This window comes from Sinohyriopsis cumingii, chromosome 4, assembly GCF_028554795.1.
Source record: "Sinohyriopsis cumingii isolate HCF-2022 chromosome 4, ASM2855479v2, whole genome shotgun sequence".
In the NCBI taxonomy this organism is placed as follows: Eukaryota; Metazoa; Mollusca; class Bivalvia; order Unionida; family Unionidae; genus Sinohyriopsis; species Sinohyriopsis cumingii.
Genome location: NC_142964.1, coordinates 114,215,002 through 114,239,830, shown reverse-complemented (window position 1 = coordinate 114,239,830; position 24,829 = coordinate 114,215,002). Strand labels below are relative to the sequence as shown.

Sequence of the window (24,829 nt, the reverse complement as noted above, 5' to 3'; positions counted from 1 at the left end):
CATTAATATGCATGCATCTTGCTCAATAACAAACACATCCATAATATTTCAAGTCTGAACAAAATCAAACCAGAAATGTAGCTTTCAGAAGGGTAACAAGCTGAGCCAATCAGAAAACAGAATACTTAATTATTAAGTGCAGCTCTCTCTTATAATCGAATTCATCAGAGATATTAATGTGTTATTATGACTCTATGGTTTTAAACTAATTCAAAAAAAAGAGTGAGAAGCAACAAGCTTTGTAAATTTCAACAAATAATTTATTTCCCTAGAATACAAAGTAATAAAATATAAAAAGAACTTATGGTATTGTAAAATAAATCCCCAATAATCCTTGAATTTCTAACACAAGTATTAATGGTTAAAGTTCTGAATAAACTTTAGTGGTAATCCAAAATAAAACCACCACAGGAAGTGTTGATGTGCAAGTGGTGGCCTGCATTGTAGTGATGTGCCAACAGTCTTTTGTTGAATCACAACAATACAATCGAAGAATATATCCTTACTGGAATTCCATTAAAACTCCAAGTCTCTATTTCCAAGAATGATATTTTTGAGCACTTGGTACTTCCAGAGAAGAACAGTTTGAATAAAATAATTTGAATAAATTAATTCCACCTCAAATGAAAAAATGAACACAACAATAATACAACTAATTCTTCTCAGATCATACAGTATGAATAAATAATTTCAAGATAAGGTCACAATTAGCATTTTTTGGAAAAAACTTTTACCTATTGGTAGACTCAGCATTTCATGGGTAATTTCCAACGTTCTGGACTCAGACTGAGATAAACATGTTTACAAAACCAAAATCAATGATTCAGGTCAAGTAGAAAATGAACTTATTTTGGACAAGGTCAAGTAAAAAATATAATTATACATGGCATATTACGAATAAAAGAATCTAACAAACAATGCAAATGAAATATAGATAACAACATATATTCCAAGTTTTATCAAACTGAATCATGAATTATGGCTTGAGAAGGCTAACAAGCCCATTCAATCAGATGCAAGATCATCTAATTATTATACATTGATCTAGTTCATTATTTAATCTGAGATTTTAATGATATAAGCACATGTTCCAAGTCTGATCAGAATCAGATCAGAAATATGGCCTACATAGTGGTAACAAACTTGGCTAATCAGAAGCAAGCTCACATAATGTGTATCTTTCTCATTATCAAACTCATCGCTCAATAGTGTAAACATATATTCTGAGTTTGATTAAAATCAGATCAGAAATATAGCCTTTGGAGTTAACAACAATTTAAATCAGATGCAAGATTACCTCATAAACGTGCCGATGTCTTTGTCATTATTGAACTTGTTTAAGATTTGACGAGATAAAACCATATTTCAGGTCTGATTGAACATGGATGACAAATACGGACTCCAGAATGGTGACAAACAATTGTTTGTAGAGACAAATGACACACAATTCACAACACACAATGGATGATGGACGCACAACCATACCAAAAGCTTACTTGGCCTAATGGCCTGTAGAGCTACAACTAACACATGATCAATGGATATATAGAGGAAATCTGAAATCACTTTATTTATTTATTTTTTTTTGTAATGGATGATACTAGGATTGTATCTTCATTTGTAATCATATATCAAAACCTCTAATTATAGAAATATACTTCAAAAAGTGTGAAAAAACAGATATTCGACAAGCAACCATAATTAGGCAATATAAAACTATGCTACATACCTCTGCCTGTTTTATATCCCCTATTTTAAGATATGCAAGTCCTTGCAGTCTTCTGATGTCTGGAGTTGGTGGATATAAATGCTGCAAAATTTTTAAAAAATTATGACCAAAACAATGCATTTCTATGATAAAATACATAAACTTTTCAAGTACCTAAATTTGTTATGTAATGTTAAAACATTTTAATCCTAATATTTACACATTCAGCAGTTTGGTTTAAATTCTTTAGTTCATGGAATTAACCAATTTTACAAGAGGTGTGCTTTTAAAGTGATCACCAACACAAAGCAGATGCATTTATAATATAAATCTAGTACTTCATGCAATATCTGGAAAGTTCTTAAATCAAATGATAGTACCATATTTACCATATGTTTTCGGACTGCAACAAATAATTACTTTTATTGTCGTCCGAATACATATCAAATTCTTTAATTAGGTGTCCGAAAACATACATTTGAAGATAGATTTATCCCCCCCCCCCCGATGTCTGTAACGAAGTTACCGTAAGCTCACATGACAACGTGCTGCCATGAAGTAAAACAAGTATTTTGTCAAGCACCACGGAAAGGATAATGAATGAAAATCAGGCATTACTTGCCTATTTTGTCTATGTGATACATGTCCATCCACCAGAAAACACAGCCATACATGTATTAGAGCCACGATTGTGTGCGTATTTTCCAAAAGAACCGCCATATTACTATATAATCTTGCAATCCACAGTTTAACCCTCTGCTAATCGGTGATCATTAAAATCTACATTACCAACGCGCGCAAGCTTAATTTCTGTGTAATTAATATATTAATGCAAACTAAATAAAAAGATTTTGGAATTATAATTTTTTAGATATTTATGACAGAAACATTAGTATTGAGAGTAGAAATACCGGTACATGTATGATGGCTAATCTTAGAGCACCAAAGGTGAGAAGCTCCATATGGGGTGAGTGTTGTATGCACACATAGGAAGGGTAAAAATAACAAGCAAATTGCAATATACGAGTCGGCGTGTTTAATATGTTGTTATTTTCTTTAAAAATAAAGGTGGTCAATTTGTCGTGGTTCTCTCTTTTTTTCTCCCCACCTAGCTGAGGGTAGCTTCAAAATGAGTAGAGCTTGCTGACTCGAAACAATCGACTGCTCAAAGATTGTTTTGATGTACCGGTATGTCGGAGATTTCAAGGTGTCTAGGTGATAATTGTTAATAATAAAACTTGTGGGATTTCTTTGACATGTGTGTTCAGAAATAAAATGCAGCCATCTGGATTTCATTAAAAGAGCACACGATGTACCAAACATTTAGCACCCACAATCAATATTTATCGTCTACAAAGAGGTTTACTACCAATAGAACAATAACTATGTTTAAACCTTGGTATATAATGCCTCAGCGATAAGGGGTTTGTTTTGTTGCACAATGCCAATGAATTTTACTAATCCATACTGACTCTCCGATGTATTGTTTAATGATATAAAGCAGGGGTCAAGGTTTCTAATCAAAGCCATAACTGTCACACCTGTCTGATGTGGTTTCATGTGTAACAATGTCTACACCCACAACCAATTATATTCTTTTAGCCGAATCAAGCTATTAAAATATAAAGTATAAATAAAATACCCATCACTATCAAAAGTTTATAAACTGGATAGCTGTCGTTGTGAAACATAATATTGTTAGTACTGTAATAATTTTGATGGATAAGTTTATCATACATTATGCAACAAGCAAGGAGGCACTGCCTAGTTCGTGGAGGGACTCTCCCTTGTCAAAATCGTCTCCAAAGAGGCCAGTAGGCCGTCCACAGAAGCGACTTCAAATTAATGATTCTGAGGATACATCACAAAAAGAACCGCCTACGAAGAAAGCTGCTCTAGATGATGAGTCTGATTATCTTGAACCCGAGAGTGCTCCACCCAGTTCTGTACGTGGTCACTATAAACATTATACATTAAAGCAAAAGCAGGATATCGTTAACAATGCAAAATGTCTGGGAATTAGACCTACAGCAGAAAAATTCAAGATTCCGAAATCCACGGTGAGTACCTGGATGAAAATCAACTTTTCTGCCGATCTGAACTTGAACGGACATTTGCCTAAGTGTGGACGACCCATTTCATATGGACAAGCTATAGATGATAAGATAGCTCAATGGGTGCTCACTCAACGTGACTTACAAATTCCAGTCAGTGTTGAGGGAATATGTATATATGCCAAGGAGCATGTCTCAACAGAATTTCCGGAGAGCAAATTCCATGCCAGTCATTCATGGGGAGAGAGTTTCATGAAAAGACATGACTTTGTGCCCAGAAGCAGGACCTCTCTTGCCCAACGTTTACCAAAGGATTTGGAAGAAAAGATTGCTTCGTTCCACAAGTTTGTGATGGATAGACGTGAGGAGGACGAGTTTGACATTAAGTTTATTATTAACATGGACGAGACACCGATGTACTTTGATCTTGTGCCAGGGAAAACAGTGGACAAAGAAGGAACGAAAAGCGTTCCAATTCGTACAACTGGCGCGGAGAAGAGACACATTACTGTTGTTCTAGCCGTTGCAGGTTCTGGCGACGTATTACCTCCAATGACTATTTTCAAGGGAAAGAGACAGCTAGATTTGAAGGCTCCAAAAGGGTGGATTATCGCAGTTCAAGAGAAAGCATGGATGGATGAAACGCTAATGCTGCGATGGATTGAAGAAATTTATTTGCCATTCACCAGAAGAGAGCGATCACTATTAGTTATGGACTCGTTCCAGGCTCACATCACTGATGTCGTGAAGAAACAGTTGCGGCGCGGAAACGTTGTGCCAGCAATAATACCTGGAGGCTGCATATCCAAATTGCAACCTCTTGATGTGAGCATCAATAAACCTGTTAAGAGCTACCTCCGCCGCAGCTGGACAGAATACATCAGGGATGCTACGAATGCATTAATATCATCTAATGAAAGCAGCAACGGACGGATCAAGACAGCCAGCAAACAGACTGTATTGGACTGGGTTGTAAATGTCATGGACACATTAAAGGAAAAGTGCACAATGATAATTAAATCTTTCAAGGTGTGCGGCATCAGTGTCAATCTGAGCGGAAGTGAAAATGCGCTGATCAGAAATGACAAACAATTAAACAATATGGATGATGATAGTGATACAGAATTTGAGGGCTTTTCGCCCGAGGACCTACAAAAGGCTATGGACAAGCTACTTGATACTGAATAATATATTTAAATATATTACAGCATTAAATCATATTTCTTTTCATTCTTTGATATTGCTACTTATTGTGTATGGCTTAATATAACAATGTTTATCTATCTGCATACATACATACATAAATATATACATACGATTAAAAAATTTAAATTATATTAGTTCCTGGAAGTTCATGATCACAATAAATAATTATCTACCAAATGAAGCGACTTTTGTATCAGTTAAATTAACAGTAAACAAGCTGTGAATTTTACAACAAAACGAGGCAGCAGATCTTCCTAGATTGTGTCTGAAAACATAAATTGTAGAAAAATTATAGCAGAGCAATGTCCGAAAACTTACAAGGCATTTAAATATTATATTTTCCACAAAAAATGGTGTCCAAAAACAAACGGTGTCCGAAAACATACGGTAAATACGGTATCAGATAATTTGAAACAATGATTCTTTAGAACACTATGTAGGGTGTGAGAAATCCTGTGTCCACAGCCCAGAGCTCATAGAATACTGGGCCTGTTTTACCATGTATTGAATACAGTTATTACACAGTATCACAAATTATTGCAAATTTGTATTTCAAAACATATCCACAAAAATACTTGAAAACAGATAATAGTTTTCAATTACACAAAGAACTTCATGGTAGAAGGATACTGTCATAAAGTTAACAGTTTCATATTCAGGTGCATTCTTTGCCATTTCTGGGTTACTGAATTTAAGCAGGGCACAAGTTTTTTTCTTCTGGTAGCCCTGTGAGCCATCATCTGATACTTTTGATTTTAAACAGCACTCTGATGTATTTTATAGAATTTCAAAACTTATTTTTTGAGGTGGGGGTATATGTCATTGACAAGTGTTTACCATACAACTTGAAATAATATGGAATCAATCAATCAATCAATACCTCAGTGTTATGATATCATTCCTCATATCTATGTAGTGTAGCACAAGGAACTAGGGAAAAGATTTGACATTATTTTGATGTGATAGGCCATTGTTATTCTGTTCATGAAAAAGAAATCAAAAGTAATTTTTTTAATTCTTCATACTCTCTAATTTTCTGTATGCCAGCCATCCAAAAAATCATAATTAAACATCCTGTATTTTGTTGTACACAGAACATCATATTTTTCATCAAATTCTATCAGATCTACTGAGAAGATTTTTATCTTAGCAAAAATGATCAGAAATATTGCAGAATATTATACAAATAAGATTAACAGATTAAAATCACATGCAAATAAGGTATTTTTTCATGTTTTTTTTAAAATATATCTTGGTATCCTTTTTAACCTAATCAGCTCTCATTTTTAAATGTTATAACTGAATCAAGAAGAGAAGTTCACATGTCAGATGGCTTTGACAACATAAAGATAAATGATTTAGACATGTCCAATGACTAATGCATTGTTTGTAACATATATGTTATATATGTTATAAATTGTGATTAACTTTGGGTATATTTTTAATTAAGACATCAAAAAATGAATTTTAAACAGAATAATCTGAAATAAAAGAATCACCATTTGAATCAATATAAAGAGAATTTAAAGTTTCAAGAAGATTTGAAAATTAACTTTTAACACAAAATTTTAACAAAGTTACTGAGCGTGAAATATAGGTCACATAAACTTCTTTTGGCAAAAAATATATATAATATATTACGATGCATCCATTCACCACGTTTCATGGTTCTAAATAAGTACCACTTTGAATACACAATCATCTTGTACACTGACACAGTGTTGCTTCAGCCATCTCTATCTGACACACACAAATGTCACTAACAACAACAAGTTGCATGTTTTTTATTATTATAATTTGATAACATAGTTACTGTTGCTGTAAGTAAAAATGTTGCATATAATTTTCACAAGGACACCTATCTTCACTTACAATTTACCTGTAAATAAAAGATGTATCACAGGTAATTGTAAGGAATGATATGATCCTCTGACTTCAAAGAATCTTAATCACATTGCCAACATGACACGCCATATCAGCTACAAGAAATACATCTGTGTGCTTATCTTACACACTAAGACTGTGTTATTGTTTCATCCATTTCTCTCTCTTGCACACACATTCACAAATAACAACAAATGTCTTTCCGACTCCCTTTGTTTTTGTTGTTATTATATTCACAAGTTGAGAGCAAAATGAGACAAAAACGGTATTAATTTTTTTTACTTATTACTGTTTGGTAGGCAAGTATGATGTATCACATACACCTTCTTTACTTTTTGTACACTGTTAGTACCCCCCAAAAAATACTAGTTTTCTTGTATGAATATTTTTCTTACTCTGAAGCAAATAATAATTTTCTTTTCATGTATGAAAAATGAAAAGAATTACAGTACTGCCACAAAATAGAAATGCATCACTCTTTTGAACCAAACTTTTCATTTATACCTCATGCTTTTAAAAAGTTATCATTTGCAAGATTTTCTGAACGATTTGATGACTTTCACTCTTAGAGGTAAGTGGATTATGCTAGAGTAAAATTTTTTTTTACACTAAGTTCATTTCAAAAGAAATAATTTATTCAAAATGATGCATTTCCTTTCTGAAGGTTTGGCATAATAAACAAAAAAGAAAACATAACAAACATTAAAGGAAACATGTTGAAATTTTCTTAAATTTACAACCTGCCACAAATCAGCTCCACCATTCTTCTGCTTTACAGTGAAGAAAAAAAAAAGGAAAAATTCATACACATTTCATTATGTATAAGGCAAGCTCTAAATACTCGCGACAAAATCATTTTATGAATACTAGAAAAAGTTGCTGAAACTTGTTTTTTTCATTATTCTTTTTTAAGGCACAAATTTTCAGACCTTGGTGCAATAAAAGTACTGTGAATGGTACTTTATGATCTCAGCCCATGAAAGGTACATTATGATCCCAGCCCATGAATGGTACATTATGATCCCAGCCCATGAATGGTACATTATGAGCTCATCCAAAGAATGGTACATTATGAGCTCATCCCATGAATGGTACAATGAGCCCAACCCATAAATGATACATTGAGCCCAGCCATGTTTAATAGCCTTCTATTTTGACACAAATATGGCAGGTTTGAATTTAGAGATTATTAACCAACAAGTCTCACTGACCGTGACAATTATTTTCTTTAGCAGGCTTATTATGGCACTGACATTGACAATTATTTTCTTTAGCAGGCTTATTATGGCACTGACATTGACAATTATTTTCTTTAGCAGGCTTATTATGGCACTGACATTGACAATTATTTTCTTTAGCAGGCTTATTATGGCACTGACATTGACAATTATTTTCTTTAGCAGGCTTATTATGGCACTGACATTGACAATTATTTTCTTTAGCAGGCTTATTATGGCACTGACATTGACAATTATTTTCTTATTATGGCACTGACCTGATTTTTAGACCCAAATATTTACAGATTTCTTACATACTCTAAGTGTAAGCCATCCAAAAAGTCTGGTCGAGAAACTTACTCTAAAACAAAATTTAATATGCAAAACTTCAAGTGCAAGCATCCACAAACATTGGTCCAGGTCTCCGATGCAGTACTATTCTTATTGTCTGGAAACCATTTTTCTTCTTTCAATCACTATAACCTTTACCTTTGAAAATTTCACCCAAATTTCAGCAGGTTTCTACCTTACTCCAAGTGCAAGCCATCCACAAAGCTTGGTAACTGGAAATGGGGTAAAACTAAAGTTATGGTGCAGACACATAAAAGCTAATAAATGAATAGCCAAGCAACACCTGAATACAATCCACATTCTTACTATCGCATAATAAAAATGTACAGAACCATGTGAATCTCTTAGCACTGTTCCACTCTTTGACTCTGGGAAATCAAAAATATGGGGTTCTGGAATAAGCCCAATATTTCACTTTTAAATACAATATCTTTACATTTCTGGTGAGGACCATGCAGCAGAAAAATGCAATTCCTACATTTCCTTATGTGCTAATGATGATGAAGCAACAAGTTTGGTGAAAAGTTACCTTATGCACAATATCTAGTGCTTTTTGCAAAGTCTGTGGTGTTCCTATCTCACAAAGAAGTCTGGCCTGAAGGGTGTAGAGGGCAGATTCCACTTGGGTACTGGACACTGTCAATAACCGGGTCTTGGACTGAAGAGCTGAGAGTCCTACATCAACAGAAAATTTAATAATTACCCAAAAACGTACTGAGTCTGCAAAAAGTTCAAAGGACATCAATGCTTTTTATTTTTAGCAGAAATAAACATACATTTTTTATAACTCAGTTAATGCAGGAATCACCTGCACAGTAAAGAAGACTATATACAACACATCATATCTGATCTGATCCCAATGGACATGAAATAATGGTTTCATTTATTACATATGTTAACTTTGTGATGAGGAAAAAATTATATGGTTACACCATCTATTTGTACTTACAAACCACAACCATGAGGGCTGCCATGGCATCCATACTGGATGTCAGAATGGCACCATTTCATTTAGGACCAACATCATAGAAATATCTCGAAGTGAATAACCCTTGCTCATGTGACATTCATTCAAGTGAAGTAGCAATAAGATGTTCAAGATGGCCACTGTGGCAGCCTGGATGTCTATTTTCATACAGGACCAACTATGTCTTGGGATGTGTGTGTGTGTGTGTGTAAAGTTTCACAGCAACCGTCCAAGTTATTTAGGAAAAATCAATTTTTCTGAGTAAAATGTTTCTTCAAAAATACTTACCCAATCATAATACACAAACACCCTCCTAGCCAACCTGCAGTCACATCCATACAGAATGTGCCTTATGCTCCTGTAGTAACAGAGCGGTTCATGGGTTTTGCTGCCAATCCAAATAACAAGGGGAAATCACTCTGCCTGACTGCCATCTAGGCAACTTTTAGCTCCCTTTAGCTAAAAGTATTATCTGGGAGGGCATGATTGGTGAGGTAGTAGTAGTTTTGTAAGATATTATGATTGGTTTCTTCTTTAAATACATTACCAAATCATAATATCTTAGGAGAATAGATAGGAGCTGGAGGGAGGTACATGCCCTTACTCTGGAGACACAATCTCCAGTCCCCTAAGGTATGTGAGGCACCTTCTAGGTAATCTGACTGGAGGGGACTCAATCTGTCATGGAGTGGTTTCAAATAGTGAAAAATTTGCCACCTCCCACTTGCAAATCCAGTGGAAGTTGTGAAGCTGCATCTTAAAAAGCTGTCAATTGACCTGGAAGGGTAACCTGTTGAGCTTTCAACATATGTCTCACCAGATCTATTTGGGCCCTTTGGGATGACAGATCTCAGAGATAAAAGCTAGAGAAAGTGGATTCCAATCTCCATCCCACAGATTGAATAATGTCAGCAAGAGAACAGTTCTGGTCAAACGCCATGCTGGTGGCAACTGTTCTAACCTTGTGAGACGATATATAAGTTCTTTTGAGCTTGAGTTATTCCATGATATGCATAGCGAATAACCCTCTTAATCCAGGACAAGACAGTTTGTGTTGATATATCCTACTGTTCTTTCTTGAGACGTAAATATAGGCATGATCTCCCTCAACGCAGTGGCTCTGTTCTGTTAAAATACCACTTCAAAGCCCAAACTTGGTCTTGCTGGTGTCCTTGAGCTGAGGCATCCAGACCAGACAGAGGTTTCATGACTAAAGTTTTGTTACCCATGGAAGGAAGCCTGTTTTTGGTAATGAAAGATGATGCCATCATGAGAAAAAATGACCGGAATGACCGGTCTTGTCAGAACTGCATGTAATTCAGGTTTGCTGATGGGGCATGTATTTTGCTAATTTTGCCCACAGTCACTAATGCCATGAGGTGTGCCAGAGATGCTCTTGAAAGTGGTTCAAAAGGCGTCTTGTTCGGCCAGGTTAGTACCCATGATAGGTTCCACAGGGCCAACGATTTTGGCCATGTATAATCAAAGTTGGAGAGAAGGTCAGATAAGCCTTTGTTTTGTCTGATATCCTCTCTTCCATGACGATGAAAGGTATCCACGATTGTGGAGCAGTAACCTTTTATCGTACTTGGTGCTAATTTTCTCTCTTCAAAGAGCTAGAGGAGGAAATTAGGTATCTGAGGTATAGATATGTTTGTTTGTGCACAAATGAGTGGAAATGTGACATTTGCATTGGTATGCTTCCAGAGTGAAAAGCCTTCTTGCTTGAGCAATTCTCTCCATGACTGGTTGTGAGAAATTTTTACTTCTGAGGGCTTGTTTAATATGATTCAGACTTGCAGGTTCAGTAGCTCTGGGTAAAGATGAAACAGCTGCCATTGTGGTTGTTATAGTAGAGGAAAAATCCAAATTTTCAGAGGAGTTTCTGTTGCTAGATTGATGAGGTTGTTGATCCATGACTTCTTCCCATCTGAGTGGTGCAACAATAAGGATAAGGCAATACTCTGATTCTCTTGCTTTCTTTATCACTTTTAGAATTAGACATGCTGTAGGGTAGGCGTAAGCATCAATGACATTCCAATCTATCATCAGAACGTCAACTTTTGGATCTGGACTGGAGAGACAAAGGTTGGATTTTTGGTATTCCACCTTGTCACAAATAGGTCCATCAACAGTCAGTCCCATTGGGTACATATCTAATTGAAAATCAAGAAATGGAGAGATCATTCCATTTAGTTTATTGTTCCACATAAAGAATCGGCTAGTACATTTAGTCATCTTGGGATTTGATGAACATATATGTGGATTTGTTGTTGATTACACCACTTTAGTAAGTCCCACACCAGGACACAAAGTTCTGGGGACTTGGTTCCTCCTTGCCATTTGAGTTAAGTCACCACTGTAGAGTTGTTAGATATTTCCATTTAAGTATTCCTGTCAATCATGAAACTATGTTTGCCTGTGTATTTTACTCAATATCTCTGTGGACAAATTGTTGAGATGGTACTAGGTTGGATTTTTCCTTGTTAACAAGACAGCCTAGACTGGTAAGCAGTTTAACAAGGGTTATCATGTCCTGTTCTCAGATATAACTCAACATATGTTTCTGCAGGATGTCATCCAAGCAACTTAATGTTGACACTGTAGAAATGGTCCAGACATGTGCCATTTATTTCCTGCAGCATGGTAGACAGAGGAGGAGGAGTGTCAAAAGTGATGCAAAGTCCCTCGGAAACCACTTGTCGAGTCCATGGTTCATCATGGCAAATCTTGTGCCATTTGGCAGCAAAGAATTGGAGCCTTCTTCCTACCGTGATCTGAAGAAAAGGCAGAGTGAAGAGGATGCCATTTTGTTAGAGGAAGAGGCTGTCAGGAAAAGAAATGGAGAAAACATTAGGACCCTCTCTGTTTTATCCACTGTGGTTTGCGAAAACTGTGGTTTTCGCTGGGTGGAAATTCAACAGAATGGTTTTTCAGAGGTTTTTGTTCGATGTGCGGTCCTTTTATTGATTTCCTGTAATATCCCTGTATCAACGCTGTGGTTGTGGAGGAGAGTAATTGGTGTCCTTGGTGGATTGTGCAGATTTTTTCAATTTGGCCATAAAGACAAAGTCCATCACAGAGCCCACTGCTACGATATTGAGCACTAACTGATGACTGTCATCAAAGACTATCCAATCCATATGTATGGAGTGTGGCTTTGTCATCCCCAAAGTGCCGATATCATGGTCAACTGCTGGAGTTTCCAAATGAAATACTGGTGTATGACAAAGGTGGAACCACTGACGAAAGTTTGATTTGACTCACGTTTGTGAGAAGAAAAGTCAATTGATGCTTAGATCTTGTAACTGACGATGAAGGCAGTTCAAAATGTCTGTAACTCTCCCATACTGCGAAAGCAATTTAAAGTTGGATTCTTCCATAAGATAACAGATGCTGGAACTCTGGTCCACAGAGTTGATGGAGTGGGAGGGGGGCAAAACTCCAGGGGTAAAAGGTGGAAAACTTCCTCCACTGAGGCTTGGAACATGTGACATCAAATAGTACAGAACTGAAGACACCCCTTGAGAACAATCATGCAAAGAGTGATGAGGTCTGCTACTCACTAAACTCATAGATAACAGTGAATTAGAAACCATGGCTTCCAAGCAATCACTGATTAAGGAGTCTCTTCTCGCAGCAGAGTGTCAAGAAATTTGCAAAGCATCATCTGTTGGAACATGAGGAACTAAGCTTGGCATCGAAACAAATAAATGTCTTGAGGCAGGATAAGGGTTAGCCTGGTCCCCATAAATGACTGCATAGGTTGGATACAATGTACTGGAAACCAGGCTGTTTTCTGGTGCCGGAGCCCAAATTAGTTGTTGTTTTGGCCCCTCATATCCTGAGTATATACCCTAGGCCTGTCAAAATGAAAATAAGTGACCTGAGTGGGGAGGATCTCATCAGAATCATCAGATTGGGATGGGTTACAGGATGTTTGATCCACATAACAGGTTCATGTGTCTGCTGAGCAAGAGGGAACTTTTGGTCATTTGTTTAGCTCTTTCCTTTGCTGTTTCACAATAGCAATAGAATCAAACCCAGAGGAGGAGGCAAGGCCAATAGAAGTCCCCAATAATGCTAAGTCCTGTATTGGAGACTTGGGTGCCAGAGCTGTTTCAGATCATGTCGATTTCCAACGCATCATGGCTGACGGCCAAGATTTAACTTATCTCCCTTGTCCACCAGAAATTCGCCGAGGAAAGGTCAGCGTGCAGACTTATGACATCTTCGTCCTTAGCTGTGTGTTTCTGCACTTTGCCCATGATTCTAATCTAAAAGACAAATAGAGCAGAACATATAAAACTATATAGCCCTGCACATGTCTTTCGAATACAATGTAGGTGCAGAGCTAAATCTTAAAAAGTTGACCTGGAAATTGATAAGAAACAATCTAAGAATGCAATGAAGCATACAGGTATACTATAATGACAATACCACCTGTAGGAAGGAGAAATATAAACCTGTGGCCTGCACCTGTCTTAGTTTCAATACAGAGTGGGCACAGAGCTATGCCAACTGATCGTTACCTGGAAAATAGTGATAGCAGGCAATCTTAGTTAAAATACTACTTGTAGGAGAGGTCAAGGAAAAATCATTGAAGCATGACATCCAGATACTAAAGATACCTTGAAAAAGAAAAATTACCTGTATGTACCAGTAATGATGGAATTATACATACATAGTTTCTTAAAAGCATAAAGACTTGCACACAAAAATATTTGAAGCCCGAACCTATCTTGTGAAGTCACATAGGCTACCAGTTACAAGTGCTCTTAAAGATGAAAAGATGACAAAAGTTTAGCAAACTGAAAAGGTACAACTTTGTCAGCATAAGAAGGAGAGCAAAACTGGAAAAAGAGATGGATTATACTTTCCTTAGAGGTGAAAGGATCCCTCCAACTTACAATGGTATGCTTCCAAAATTGAAACTAGCTTTGTAAGGTCACTTGTGTGAGAGAGCAAGCTTCTTGACATGAGTGGAAATAGTAACTGAGAGGTTCACAGGTTGTGCCACCAACCCATATACCAAGGGGACATCACTCTGCTGGACTGCCACCTAGGCCAGCAGACAACTTATAGCTCCCTTTAGCTAAAAGTATTATCTGGGATGGCTTGATTTACGAGTTAGTAGTAGTTCTACTAAGGGATTATGATTGGGTAATATAGATAAAGACTCAGTGAGAACAAACACATTCCTTGCTGGTAATGATGTGGTACTAACAGAGCTGCACACAATCATAGAGTTTGATGATCCTAGCATGAACAGAGCTTATTAGATAAACTTAAATTACTAAATTTAACCAAAGTCAGTGATGCATGAAAAAAATGTCGCTGTGATCTACTTTTGTGCAGAGGTTGTAGTCAAGATGCATGCCCTCGGAAAGTTTCATGATCCCAGGTATTTACAGCATTTATCAGGGCTGAAACAATACACTTCTGCTGCATATCAACATGAGCCACAATACTTTATTGATACACATATCAACTTGGTCTTTTCAGTTTTAGAAGGTCTCTCAGAAGTAGGGAGGTTCTGTTTATATGTGTTGTATATTTCTAGTTTGTTCATTATGGTCAGACAAACACAGACTTATCATCTGTTCATATGCCATTCTCATCTTTCACAAAATAAAAAAATTTACCTCCAAACAGACTACTTGTTAGCTTTCAGCAATTTTTAAAAAATTTTAAGAGCATTTCAGCCATCTCCATTTGACTAGATGCAAAGCTCATCTGGGTCATTGTGCCCTTAGTTTCACATTGTATCAATGGTTTATAACAATTTATTATCAATTTCAAGTCTTCACTTAAATCTGGAAGGCATTATAGTGTTATATTCAAAACAGAAGAAATCGAATCATTTCCTAATGCAAAGAAAATCTTATCCTGCCTCAGTATGTGAGTAGAGATGCTTAATAACCAAATCCTTCACACTGTACTTCCTGCTGATGCAAAAGAATTGCCAGACACGCATGTTTCTGTGAGTGAAAAAGGAAATTGTTCAAAATACCCAAACCTCCTCTACAAATCAGCTAGATGTCTATAACTCGTATTGTTTGGAATCTGCCCCCTTGCTGATTCAGTGTCAATTTTTTTCATTGCATCCACATTCAGTCACTGATTAAACATATCAGCATAAAAGGAGGCGTTCCAAGCTTGCTCCCCATGTACTACCTAAGTACACTGCAGTTCATTTTATAGCCACTTTGTGTGAAGTTTCCCTGATTGGTGTCTAATTCTATTGAGTTTGGATGCAAAATCTTCTGCTTGTCATGCAGTGAATAAGCTACAGTTAGTTCAGGTTGGTGGTTATTGTTTTACTATGGACTTGAACAAACAATAACCACGAATCAGAAGTGAATGTAACATATTTCACTGCGTGGCACAATGGAAGCGTAGCCCTCATATTCAATACAAGCAGATTGTGTGTTCTCAATACTTTTTCTTTGTTAATGACATAAATAAATAAATGTACCTGCTACAGTTGTCTTATATGAATTCTCAATTTAAATTAAAAAAAGGCAAATCTGCAACATTTATTCATGAATGCTGATGATTAAAGATACTATTACAGAGTATCATTTTGCATAGATGTTTCACCTCTTGTATTGATATTTGTTCAATTTGATACACTTATATATAGTTAATCACTTTACTCCTAGTATTTATACAGTTTGCAAAAAGCCTGAATTAGGCACATAAACTTGAGCAAGAATGTAAAGTTAGGCCCCTTCCCTTGAGGGCAGGTACTACAAAACTGACTCCAAACTATAGAAAGAATGGTCAACACTGAGGGAATATATATGTATGTGTTTTGATCTTTGTGGACATCAACACTGACACCAGGGTAGTACAACTGTTGACCTCTACTTCTTAGATGAAAGCTAAAAATGTATTGATTACTAATTACTCTAAGTTTGAATCATTCATAAAGTTTGGTCATGAACTTAATCTGGAACAAAAGTTAGTATGCAGATCCCCATTTATTTTGAACCTAAACTGCCTTGACCATGACACTGCATTGACCATGACACTGCTTTGACCATGACCTTGTAACCTCAAAACGAATAGGCTTTTTCCATACCATAAATTCTCCATGGTCCAGAATTAAAATTATTTGCAAAACATTATTTTTCTTTTTTCAGTCAAAGCAACCATGAATGTTGACTTTTTGATCTCAAAATCAATCAGCATCTTTCCTACCCAATCTGTGAGTTGTTCATAAACTTTCATGAATGTGCATGTTTGAGTAATGAACCATATTTTGTTCTTCAATAACATTGACTAAAACCTTTCAACTTTTCATCCCCAATATGAAAGGATTCTTCCTTACTCCAAGTGCAAGCCATCCACAATGGCTGATCCAGGTCTGTCATTAAGAACTAATGTCATTGGTTTCTATTTCTATCACAGTGACCATGACCTTTGACCTTTTGAACCCCAAATTTAATAAGCTTCTTCCTTACCCCAAGTGCACGCCATCCACAAAGTTTGGTCCAAGTTCTTTGAAGCTGATGATCCTCACATTTAACCTTTTGATCCCCAAATCAGTAGGCTTCATCCTTACCCCAAGTGCAAGCTCTCCACACACACAGTTTGGTCCTAGTACATGACAATGTTATCATGCAGAAATAACACTCCTCCTTTCAGTCACAGTGAATTTGACCTTTTGACCACAATAGGCTTCATTCTTCCTTATGCTAAGTGCAAGCCATCAACATAAATTGGTGCAGGTATATGATGTAGAACTTGTGTTATTGTGCAGAACCCATAATTCTTCTTTCAGTAATTGTGACCATGACTTTTAATCTTTTGACCACAAAATCCATCAGAATTGACCTCACCTCATGTGGAAGTCATTAACAAAATTTGACACATGTAGATGATGGAGAACTAGTTATTATGCAGGAAAGAAAAAGTTCACACACATACAGAGTTATATGAAACAGTGGCAATATAAATTGGTTTCATTAAAAAAAGAGGTCACACTTTTGGCTGTCAAAAACAGTATGAGACAGAGACAGAGAGAGTGAGGAGAGAAAGAGAGAGAGAGTAAGCAGAATCAGGCATTACCATTAACACATGTAGCTTCTGCTTCTCTGTTCTCATGTAGTAAATGGTGTGCAATTCCCAAGTAAAAATAAAGGCCAACACAATGTTTAGATTTTCCAACAGCTAGTTGAAAAAGAAGAGAAATTGGTAATCATCAAGAAATTCATGTGCATTAATGATCAATTTTACACGTACATTTACCATGTTGTAAATTAGTGCTATTAATTTTAAGATTTTTTCAAGTTTATCAGAATTCATTTTCAAAATATCTGAATATCAAGAATAAATAGCTTTCAATGAGCTAAAACAGCCCAAAAGTAGGTCACAGTGCGCAACTGAATGCTCATATTGGCCACATTTAGAAAAGTGAACGATTCAAACAGAGGTATTCCAAATGAAAACCAAGGCCATATATTTCAATAATAAGTAACAGATCAATGTGTAACATATTCTAAAATCTCAGCTCAAGTCTTGTCCAAGAACATAAAATTAGTATTTCTGCAAACAAATGAATGAAAAACCGTTTTTTTTTAGTCAACACTTCATGCATGATGCAGATAGACACATGTCTTACTGTTTCAAAATATCACCCTGACTTTTGACTGAAGAGTGTTACCAAAAGCTCCTAATGTTCTGATTTTTTGGCCACAATAGGCATTTTTTGTTAACCTTGACCTAACATAAAGACTTAAATAAATAGTGCCTTTGAATTTGTTTTTCAATGTCAGAAAGCATATGAAGAGACAAAGAGGAAGACAGAAAAAGAGAGAAAGGGTGGGAGAAGAATACGTGATGATGTCTTTTGAGTCACAGCATCCTGTCTTTTATCAACAGAAATAAAATATACCTGTCCATCTATAATAGTCTCTTTGAGAACGTGATGGGATGGCAGTCCCTTATTTAGTTAGTTTCGGATGACAGTCCCTTATTTAGTTAGTCTGAGTGATACATTTATGGTTTACTGCAAAGAAATACAGTGTATGTTCTCCCTGTGAGATATTAAATTATATTAACTCCTTTCTGCATTGCAACAAACAATTTAATACCTTCACTTTTATTTTAAATTTTATACATCATCTTTTAAAGAAAGATTCTTTGAAGAAATCAGTCAATTTGAAGTAAACATTTTTTTATACTGCTATGTGTAATCACATGCCAATGATTTTTCAGCAAAGAGTACTATCATGACATTGTGCAACTAAAATTCCTCACAAGAATACTGATCCAGTATTATTCAGGAAAGGATCTATGATGTCCCAACTGTATCAATGTATTACCTTGTGAGAGAAAACTCCTTGCTTTAGGGTAGTCTCCCTTGAAAAGGGCAATATACCCCTGAGATGCTAGGTACATTCTACTGTCTTCCTCCAGGTTTTGAAGCCATGTCTCAAACTCAGCACTGATACTCAGTTTCAAACCTAAGACAACAAAAGTAAAGGATACCTATAAAGCAATAATTTAATTGGTGGGAAAAGTTTGTAAAGGTTTGTGAAAATATATCATATTACTGATATTTCTTTATTGTCTACATAAATAACCTAAGAGATAGATGACAGAAACTACAATATTTTATGACAACAAGAGTCTCAAGAAGGTACTGATACAAAACTGAATGGAATCTGCAGGAATTCATAAGAAGTTCGTTTCTCCTCTCCTTTTATCTTTTTTCATTGTAGAAGTGAAATTATCTTTAATATACACCTTACCAAATTTATTACCATATCCAAAATATAAGCACAATTCAAAAACTATTCTTATGGCCACTGACCTGGAACATGATATCACTGAATTCCTCTCAGATACCCATATGCTAAGCTTCATTTCATTCATAATTAATATTTTGTTTTGAAGAAAAAAATGAAATAGGTATCATTCAAGGTATTCCTCCAATATAGCTACAAATTGGTTTTATGGGAATTAAGGGAAACTTTGTAATATCTTATTCATTTTTTAAGACAAATCCTCCAAAAGGTTTAGGAGATGTAGTATGTGTGCAAGTGTGTGCGTTATTTGGATTCTTAATGTAACTTTAACAATTTTTCAGTCATATCGCTATGATGTCTGTAGTATGGCAGTTTAAAGTGATGTCTAGCACTGGGGCATCATGCCGCAGACATGTAGCATCATGTCCCACCAGTCACATTATTCTGACACAAGGCCGACCATTCCAAAACACTAACCACTTAATGCTGAGCTCCAAGCGGGGCAGCTGCTAGTACCATTTTATAAGTCAGTCGAGGTTCGAACACACCACCTCCCGCAACTGAGGCTGATGTTCTAATCAATAGGCCAAGTAGAGAAGTAGTAATAAGCAACTTTCAAAAAGATGGATGATAAATGTGCCATGGCATAAGCTATACTGGTCTCTGACCAGTAGAGCTAAAAATTCAACAAGAAAAATAGAAAAATGATTAAGATACTACAAAGTTTCCATTTATTCCCATCTTAGCCCATGAATTTAGCTGTTCAAAATATATTATAGATAGAAAACTACATTAAATGATTTGATGTATTTTACTTACCTACAGTTCTGTCCATGTGGATGAGTAAAAGATGATCCAAGCAGCTTTTAGAGGAAGGAAACTGTGACAGCAGTTTCCTACACTTTGTTTCCAGAGCATCAGTATTCCTCTAGAAAATACACATGATCAACTCTGAAAACTGATTTATTAGGCACAGGATTGAAAAAAACTTCGATTTAATTGTATGATCACTGTGACATATGAGGTAGGACAGTTTTAAATGTGTAAGTTATCTTCACACATCAATGATACAGACTGGTTTCTTTATTTCCCCCTTCCTCCCACATGGTTTGCATCAGGAGCAAGAGAGCATAGAGTAGTTAACTTGTACATATACTAGAGTTAATTTTGATCAGAAGGAAGAAAATAAAAATCTGCAGAATAAATTCATTCATGAATATTCCACAAAAAGACAATCTGACTCAATTAAAAGCTAGCATGATACATGAGAAGTCTCAATGGGTCCTGAGATCGCCCACATTGCTGAGATCAATAAGAAAACTAGGTCCATGGGATGCTTTGCGATAAAGCTTTTCATATGCTGCAGACTGAATACATTATGAAAACAAATGCTTCACTGTTTCTCTATTTTCTGTATCTTCAGTCATATGTAATGGCACATCCATATCATTGGTCCAATACTGAAAGGCACTTAAGCCAGACTGCTGTAAAAGTTTCTTAAATTCGTTTTAGTGGATATTTTATAAAGTCGTTAAAATGTTTTTTGATTTCAAATAATTGAGGCCATGTTTAATGGCAAATTGGCATCATTTGAATATTAAATCTACAAGGCCTGCAATATAAGAAGATTTCAGTAAAATTTGGTCAAATTCTGCTGAGTGGCTTTTATGAATGTTTTTAAAGGATTTTATATGTTAAGGAACAACAGCCACATCAGAATCGTGCATAAATATGAAAGCCCTTCATGTGTGGATGCTTTCTGTCAAAACAGTCAAATTCAATTAGGAGTTTTTGTGAAGTCAAGCATAGATATGAAAGCCCTTCATGTGTGGATGCTTTCTGTCAAAACAGTCAAATTCAATTAGGAGTTTTTGTGAAGTCATTTAAAGGTTTTTCTATTGTCCATATTTACAATATGAAAGAAACAAAAGTAACTCAGTACCACCTCAGTATCAATTGTATTTTTTAATGTCGAAATAAATATATATTATATTTCATTATCATATCTAGTTGTAATATGACAACAGTTTTTTTTTAAAAATGGTACAGCATGAAAGAAACAAAAGTAACGATGACAATAAGTTAAACAATTATGTCCAAGTTTAAGTGTCAGTAAATTTATACAATTACATAATTATCTTCAAGTTCAAAGGTCATATAGTGCACAGTGCAATATTTGTAACACAATTTAACATTTATATTTTACTACAGCGAAGCAACATGTAGGTCTAACTAGAGCTCCACATAATGCTATGTCACACCTACTTCACCATAGCAAAATCCGAAAACCTTTCACAGTTACTAGAACAAGAATAAGCAGGTCACTGCGACCATTAACAGTTCACTGAGGTGATTAGTATTCTTAATATGAATAAATCCCATCAAGTTACATGACTGTAGATACAACAATGTTGGAGAAACATAGCTAAATGCAAAAACGTATAGAAAGCACAAGAATGTGGAAAGTAGGTCAGCTGCCTACTGTTTCCTACTTTTTCCTCTGGTGTGCAGTACCTTCAGAAATGAATATACAAATCAAGTTTCATTACTGTACACACAGCAGTCTCAGAGAAAATGAGCTAAATGCAAGCAAATAATGAAATCACTACAATGAAGTCACTGTGACCTACTTTAGCCCCTGGTGAGGTATACTCTCCAAGATGAATATACCCATTAAGTATCATGAGTCTATGTACAACACGGTAAAAAATGAGCAAAATGCTGAACTGTAATATCACATGAGCATAATATGTATGTCACTGTGAACTACTTTACCTGTGGCATGTAACACTTTCCAAGACAAATGGAGTATTCATCTTGGAGGGTACAACAAACCACAGGCACATACTTCATGAAAGTACCCAAAATGGTGTGAGAGAAGCAAAGTTAAATGCAAAACACAACTAATGTCAATGACGATGCCATCAGAAAAAGTCATCCTCATGTCCTGCCTATGCCTCACAGATAACACAAATGTTTCTGCTGGATTGGTACAATGAGTGAGAAACAAGACACATTATAAAATCCAAAATATACACACTTGTATAAATGATAAAATACATACTATGAGTGGCTTATTTAAAACTAATAATCATTAATAAATCCAGGACCTGCATGAGGAACCCATAATCAAAGCATTGCTATAACAACCTGTGACCTTTACTTCAAGGTCAACAGGTTGAGTGGGCAAGTAACAATGAATCATCTGAGCTTGATAATGATTCATCCAGAGTATGAAAAAAAAACCATTAGGGGTTTATGACACTGATTTTAATGACAAGGTGATATAAACTAGTTTCATAATGATTCATGCCAAGACCAATAGCATGGATGAGCAAGCAGCTGAATGAATTGACACAACTTTCATAATGATTCATGCCAAGGCCAATAGCACGAATGAGCAAGCAGCTGAATGAACTGGCACAACTTTCATAATGATTCATGCAAAGTATGATGAGAATCTATCAAGGAAAAATAAAGAAATAAAAAAAAACTTAACCAAAACCTTAACGCATATTTTCTATGACTAAGGAATTGACCCCACGATATAAGAGGCAAGCGAGCATGTTGATGAATTAACCATCTTTGCTATCAAAATAATTCATATGAAGCTTGAGGAGAATCTACCTAGAAGTGAAGGAAATATATGAAAATGAAGAACTTTGACTAAAACCTTAACAAAGCGATGATGCTGCCAAAGTATTTGCCATGCCTAGTTTCTTACTAATGTGGACCTGACAATGACTAAAAACACATTTTGTAAGCTGAATGGATAGAAAATATATGTATGCATGCAGAACCTACAGGTGATGTCAATATCTAACAAATTCAGGGTTATTCTTTTTCTGGGTTTTAATCAGTTCTGTGACAATAGGTTTTGTCTAGTAAGTTAACTCATACCTCTTATGTATTTTCTATTATCACAATATATATAACCAAAAATGTGGTTACTGTGTCAAATTAAAAACAGGTATAGGATCACTAAATACCTTGCAACATCTGTCTTAACTTGCATAATCAGTGAAATAAGTCACTCATCTGTATTCACATTTTATCCCTAAACTGCTAAACTGTGGGGCTCTGGTCTGATGTACTATCATAATGGATACAATCTATAATTCTCTAACTTTCTCTTCCTAAAGTACCACATTCAGCAACAAATGGTTAATCAAGGATATCTTATATGTTATTGCAGCTTTTCCTGTCATGTAAATCAATTAAGCTGCAAGCTTTAGGCTAGCTGTTCAATTCATAATTATCCCCATACTCTGAAGTCAAAAAATCCAAAAACGATGTTACAAAGCCAATGAATATCTACTATGACTTTTAGCTGTCCAAGTTTCACTCAACCCTCCCCAATGGTTTGCAAACTACTCTGTTCAACACTCTATTTAAATGCAGCTGAAGTCTTGTAAGTTCAAATAAATGTGCCCCAAATGAAATTAAACATTTTTAAATATTGAGAAAAAGTTATTACCTTGGAAAGAATAGATATGTGTAAGCTTATCATTGTCTCTGCTTCATCCAATGATTGTGATAGGGAAGGCAAAATGCTTTCTGTAGTAATTAACATCTGAAATTCAAAATTGTACCTCATTATCATACAGTACAAATGCAGAAATAGTTATTATTGCTAGTGAAATAAGGGAAAAATAAAGGAAGAATGTAAAATGAATATGGAATGATTGCAAGCAATATGTTGTGTGCATTTTGAGTAGTGAGTAAAACATCTAAAAGTTGCAACATTTAAATATAATAATTTTTATCAGTTTTAATATTTTACAAACTGTCCTTCTGAATAATTGTGATGTTCAAACTTATTTTAATGGAAATGATCACAGGATCACTTAACATCTTAAAAATCCAAGTGCACAAAAATGTGAGATCTATGGTTTTATCAGTCAGTGGCTGGGACTAACATACTATCTTTAGTAATTCTACAATAAATAAATAAACAAATCAACAAATAAGTAATGTGTGTTTATATGCATGTGTGATTTGGATTTTTAACGTAGCTTTAAAAAAAATTCAGTCATCTCGCAACAATGTCTGCAGTGTGGCAATTTATAGCACTGGGGCATCGTGCTACAGACATCATGTCCCACCCAGTCACATTATCCTGAGAACAGGCCAACCAGTCCTAACACTAACCTCTTAATGCTGAGTGCCTAGTGAGGAACAAATAAATAAATTGTTCCTAATAGCATAAGTAATGAGTATAAGACAAATCAACAAATAAATAAATTGTTCCTAATAGCGTGAGTAATGAGTATAACACAAATCAACAAATAAATAAATTGTTCTGAATAGCATAAGTAATGAGTATAAAACAAATCAACAAATAAATAAATTGTTCCGAATAGCATAAGTAATGAGTATAACACAAATCAACAAATAAATAAATTGTTCCTAGTAGCATGTGTAATGAGTGTAACACAAATCGACAAATAAATTGTTCCGAATAGCATAAATAATGAGTATAACATGGCCAAGTAGTAATATTTATTTACCCATCAGCTTAATGATTGTTTTGATTTTCTCAAGTTTATTTTTCAACAACAGTTGTATAACTAAACGATTTATCAGCTTTAAGTGAAAGATAATTCGGATCCTTTTATACTTTAAAAAACATTACTAAACATTGCTTACAGATTATTTTATTGTATGCATTAAGCTCTTTTGAC

General features: G+C 35.3%; 1 protein-coding gene across 1 annotated transcript in view; it reads right to left on the bottom strand.

The window, feature by feature from the left end:
• The window catches only part of LOC149801921 (tetratricopeptide repeat protein 37-like), a 160,982-nt gene that overhangs the window by 113,046 nt on the left and 23,107 nt on the right, over positions 1 to 24,829 (bottom strand). The window contains exons 7-12 of the mRNA XM_089956305.1: positions 23,623 to 23,718; positions 19,965 to 20,073; positions 18,720 to 18,860; positions 17,464 to 17,565; positions 8,950 to 9,095; positions 1,730 to 1,810 (exon numbers count right to left, since the gene is read on the bottom strand). Of these exons, the coding sequence (XP_089812431.1) occupies positions 1,730 to 1,810; positions 8,950 to 9,095; positions 17,464 to 17,565; positions 18,720 to 18,860; positions 19,965 to 20,073; positions 23,623 to 23,718 (675 nt within the window). The remainder of the gene's footprint in view (positions 1 to 1,729; positions 1,811 to 8,949; positions 9,096 to 17,463; positions 17,566 to 18,719; positions 18,861 to 19,964; positions 20,074 to 23,622; positions 23,719 to 24,829) is intronic.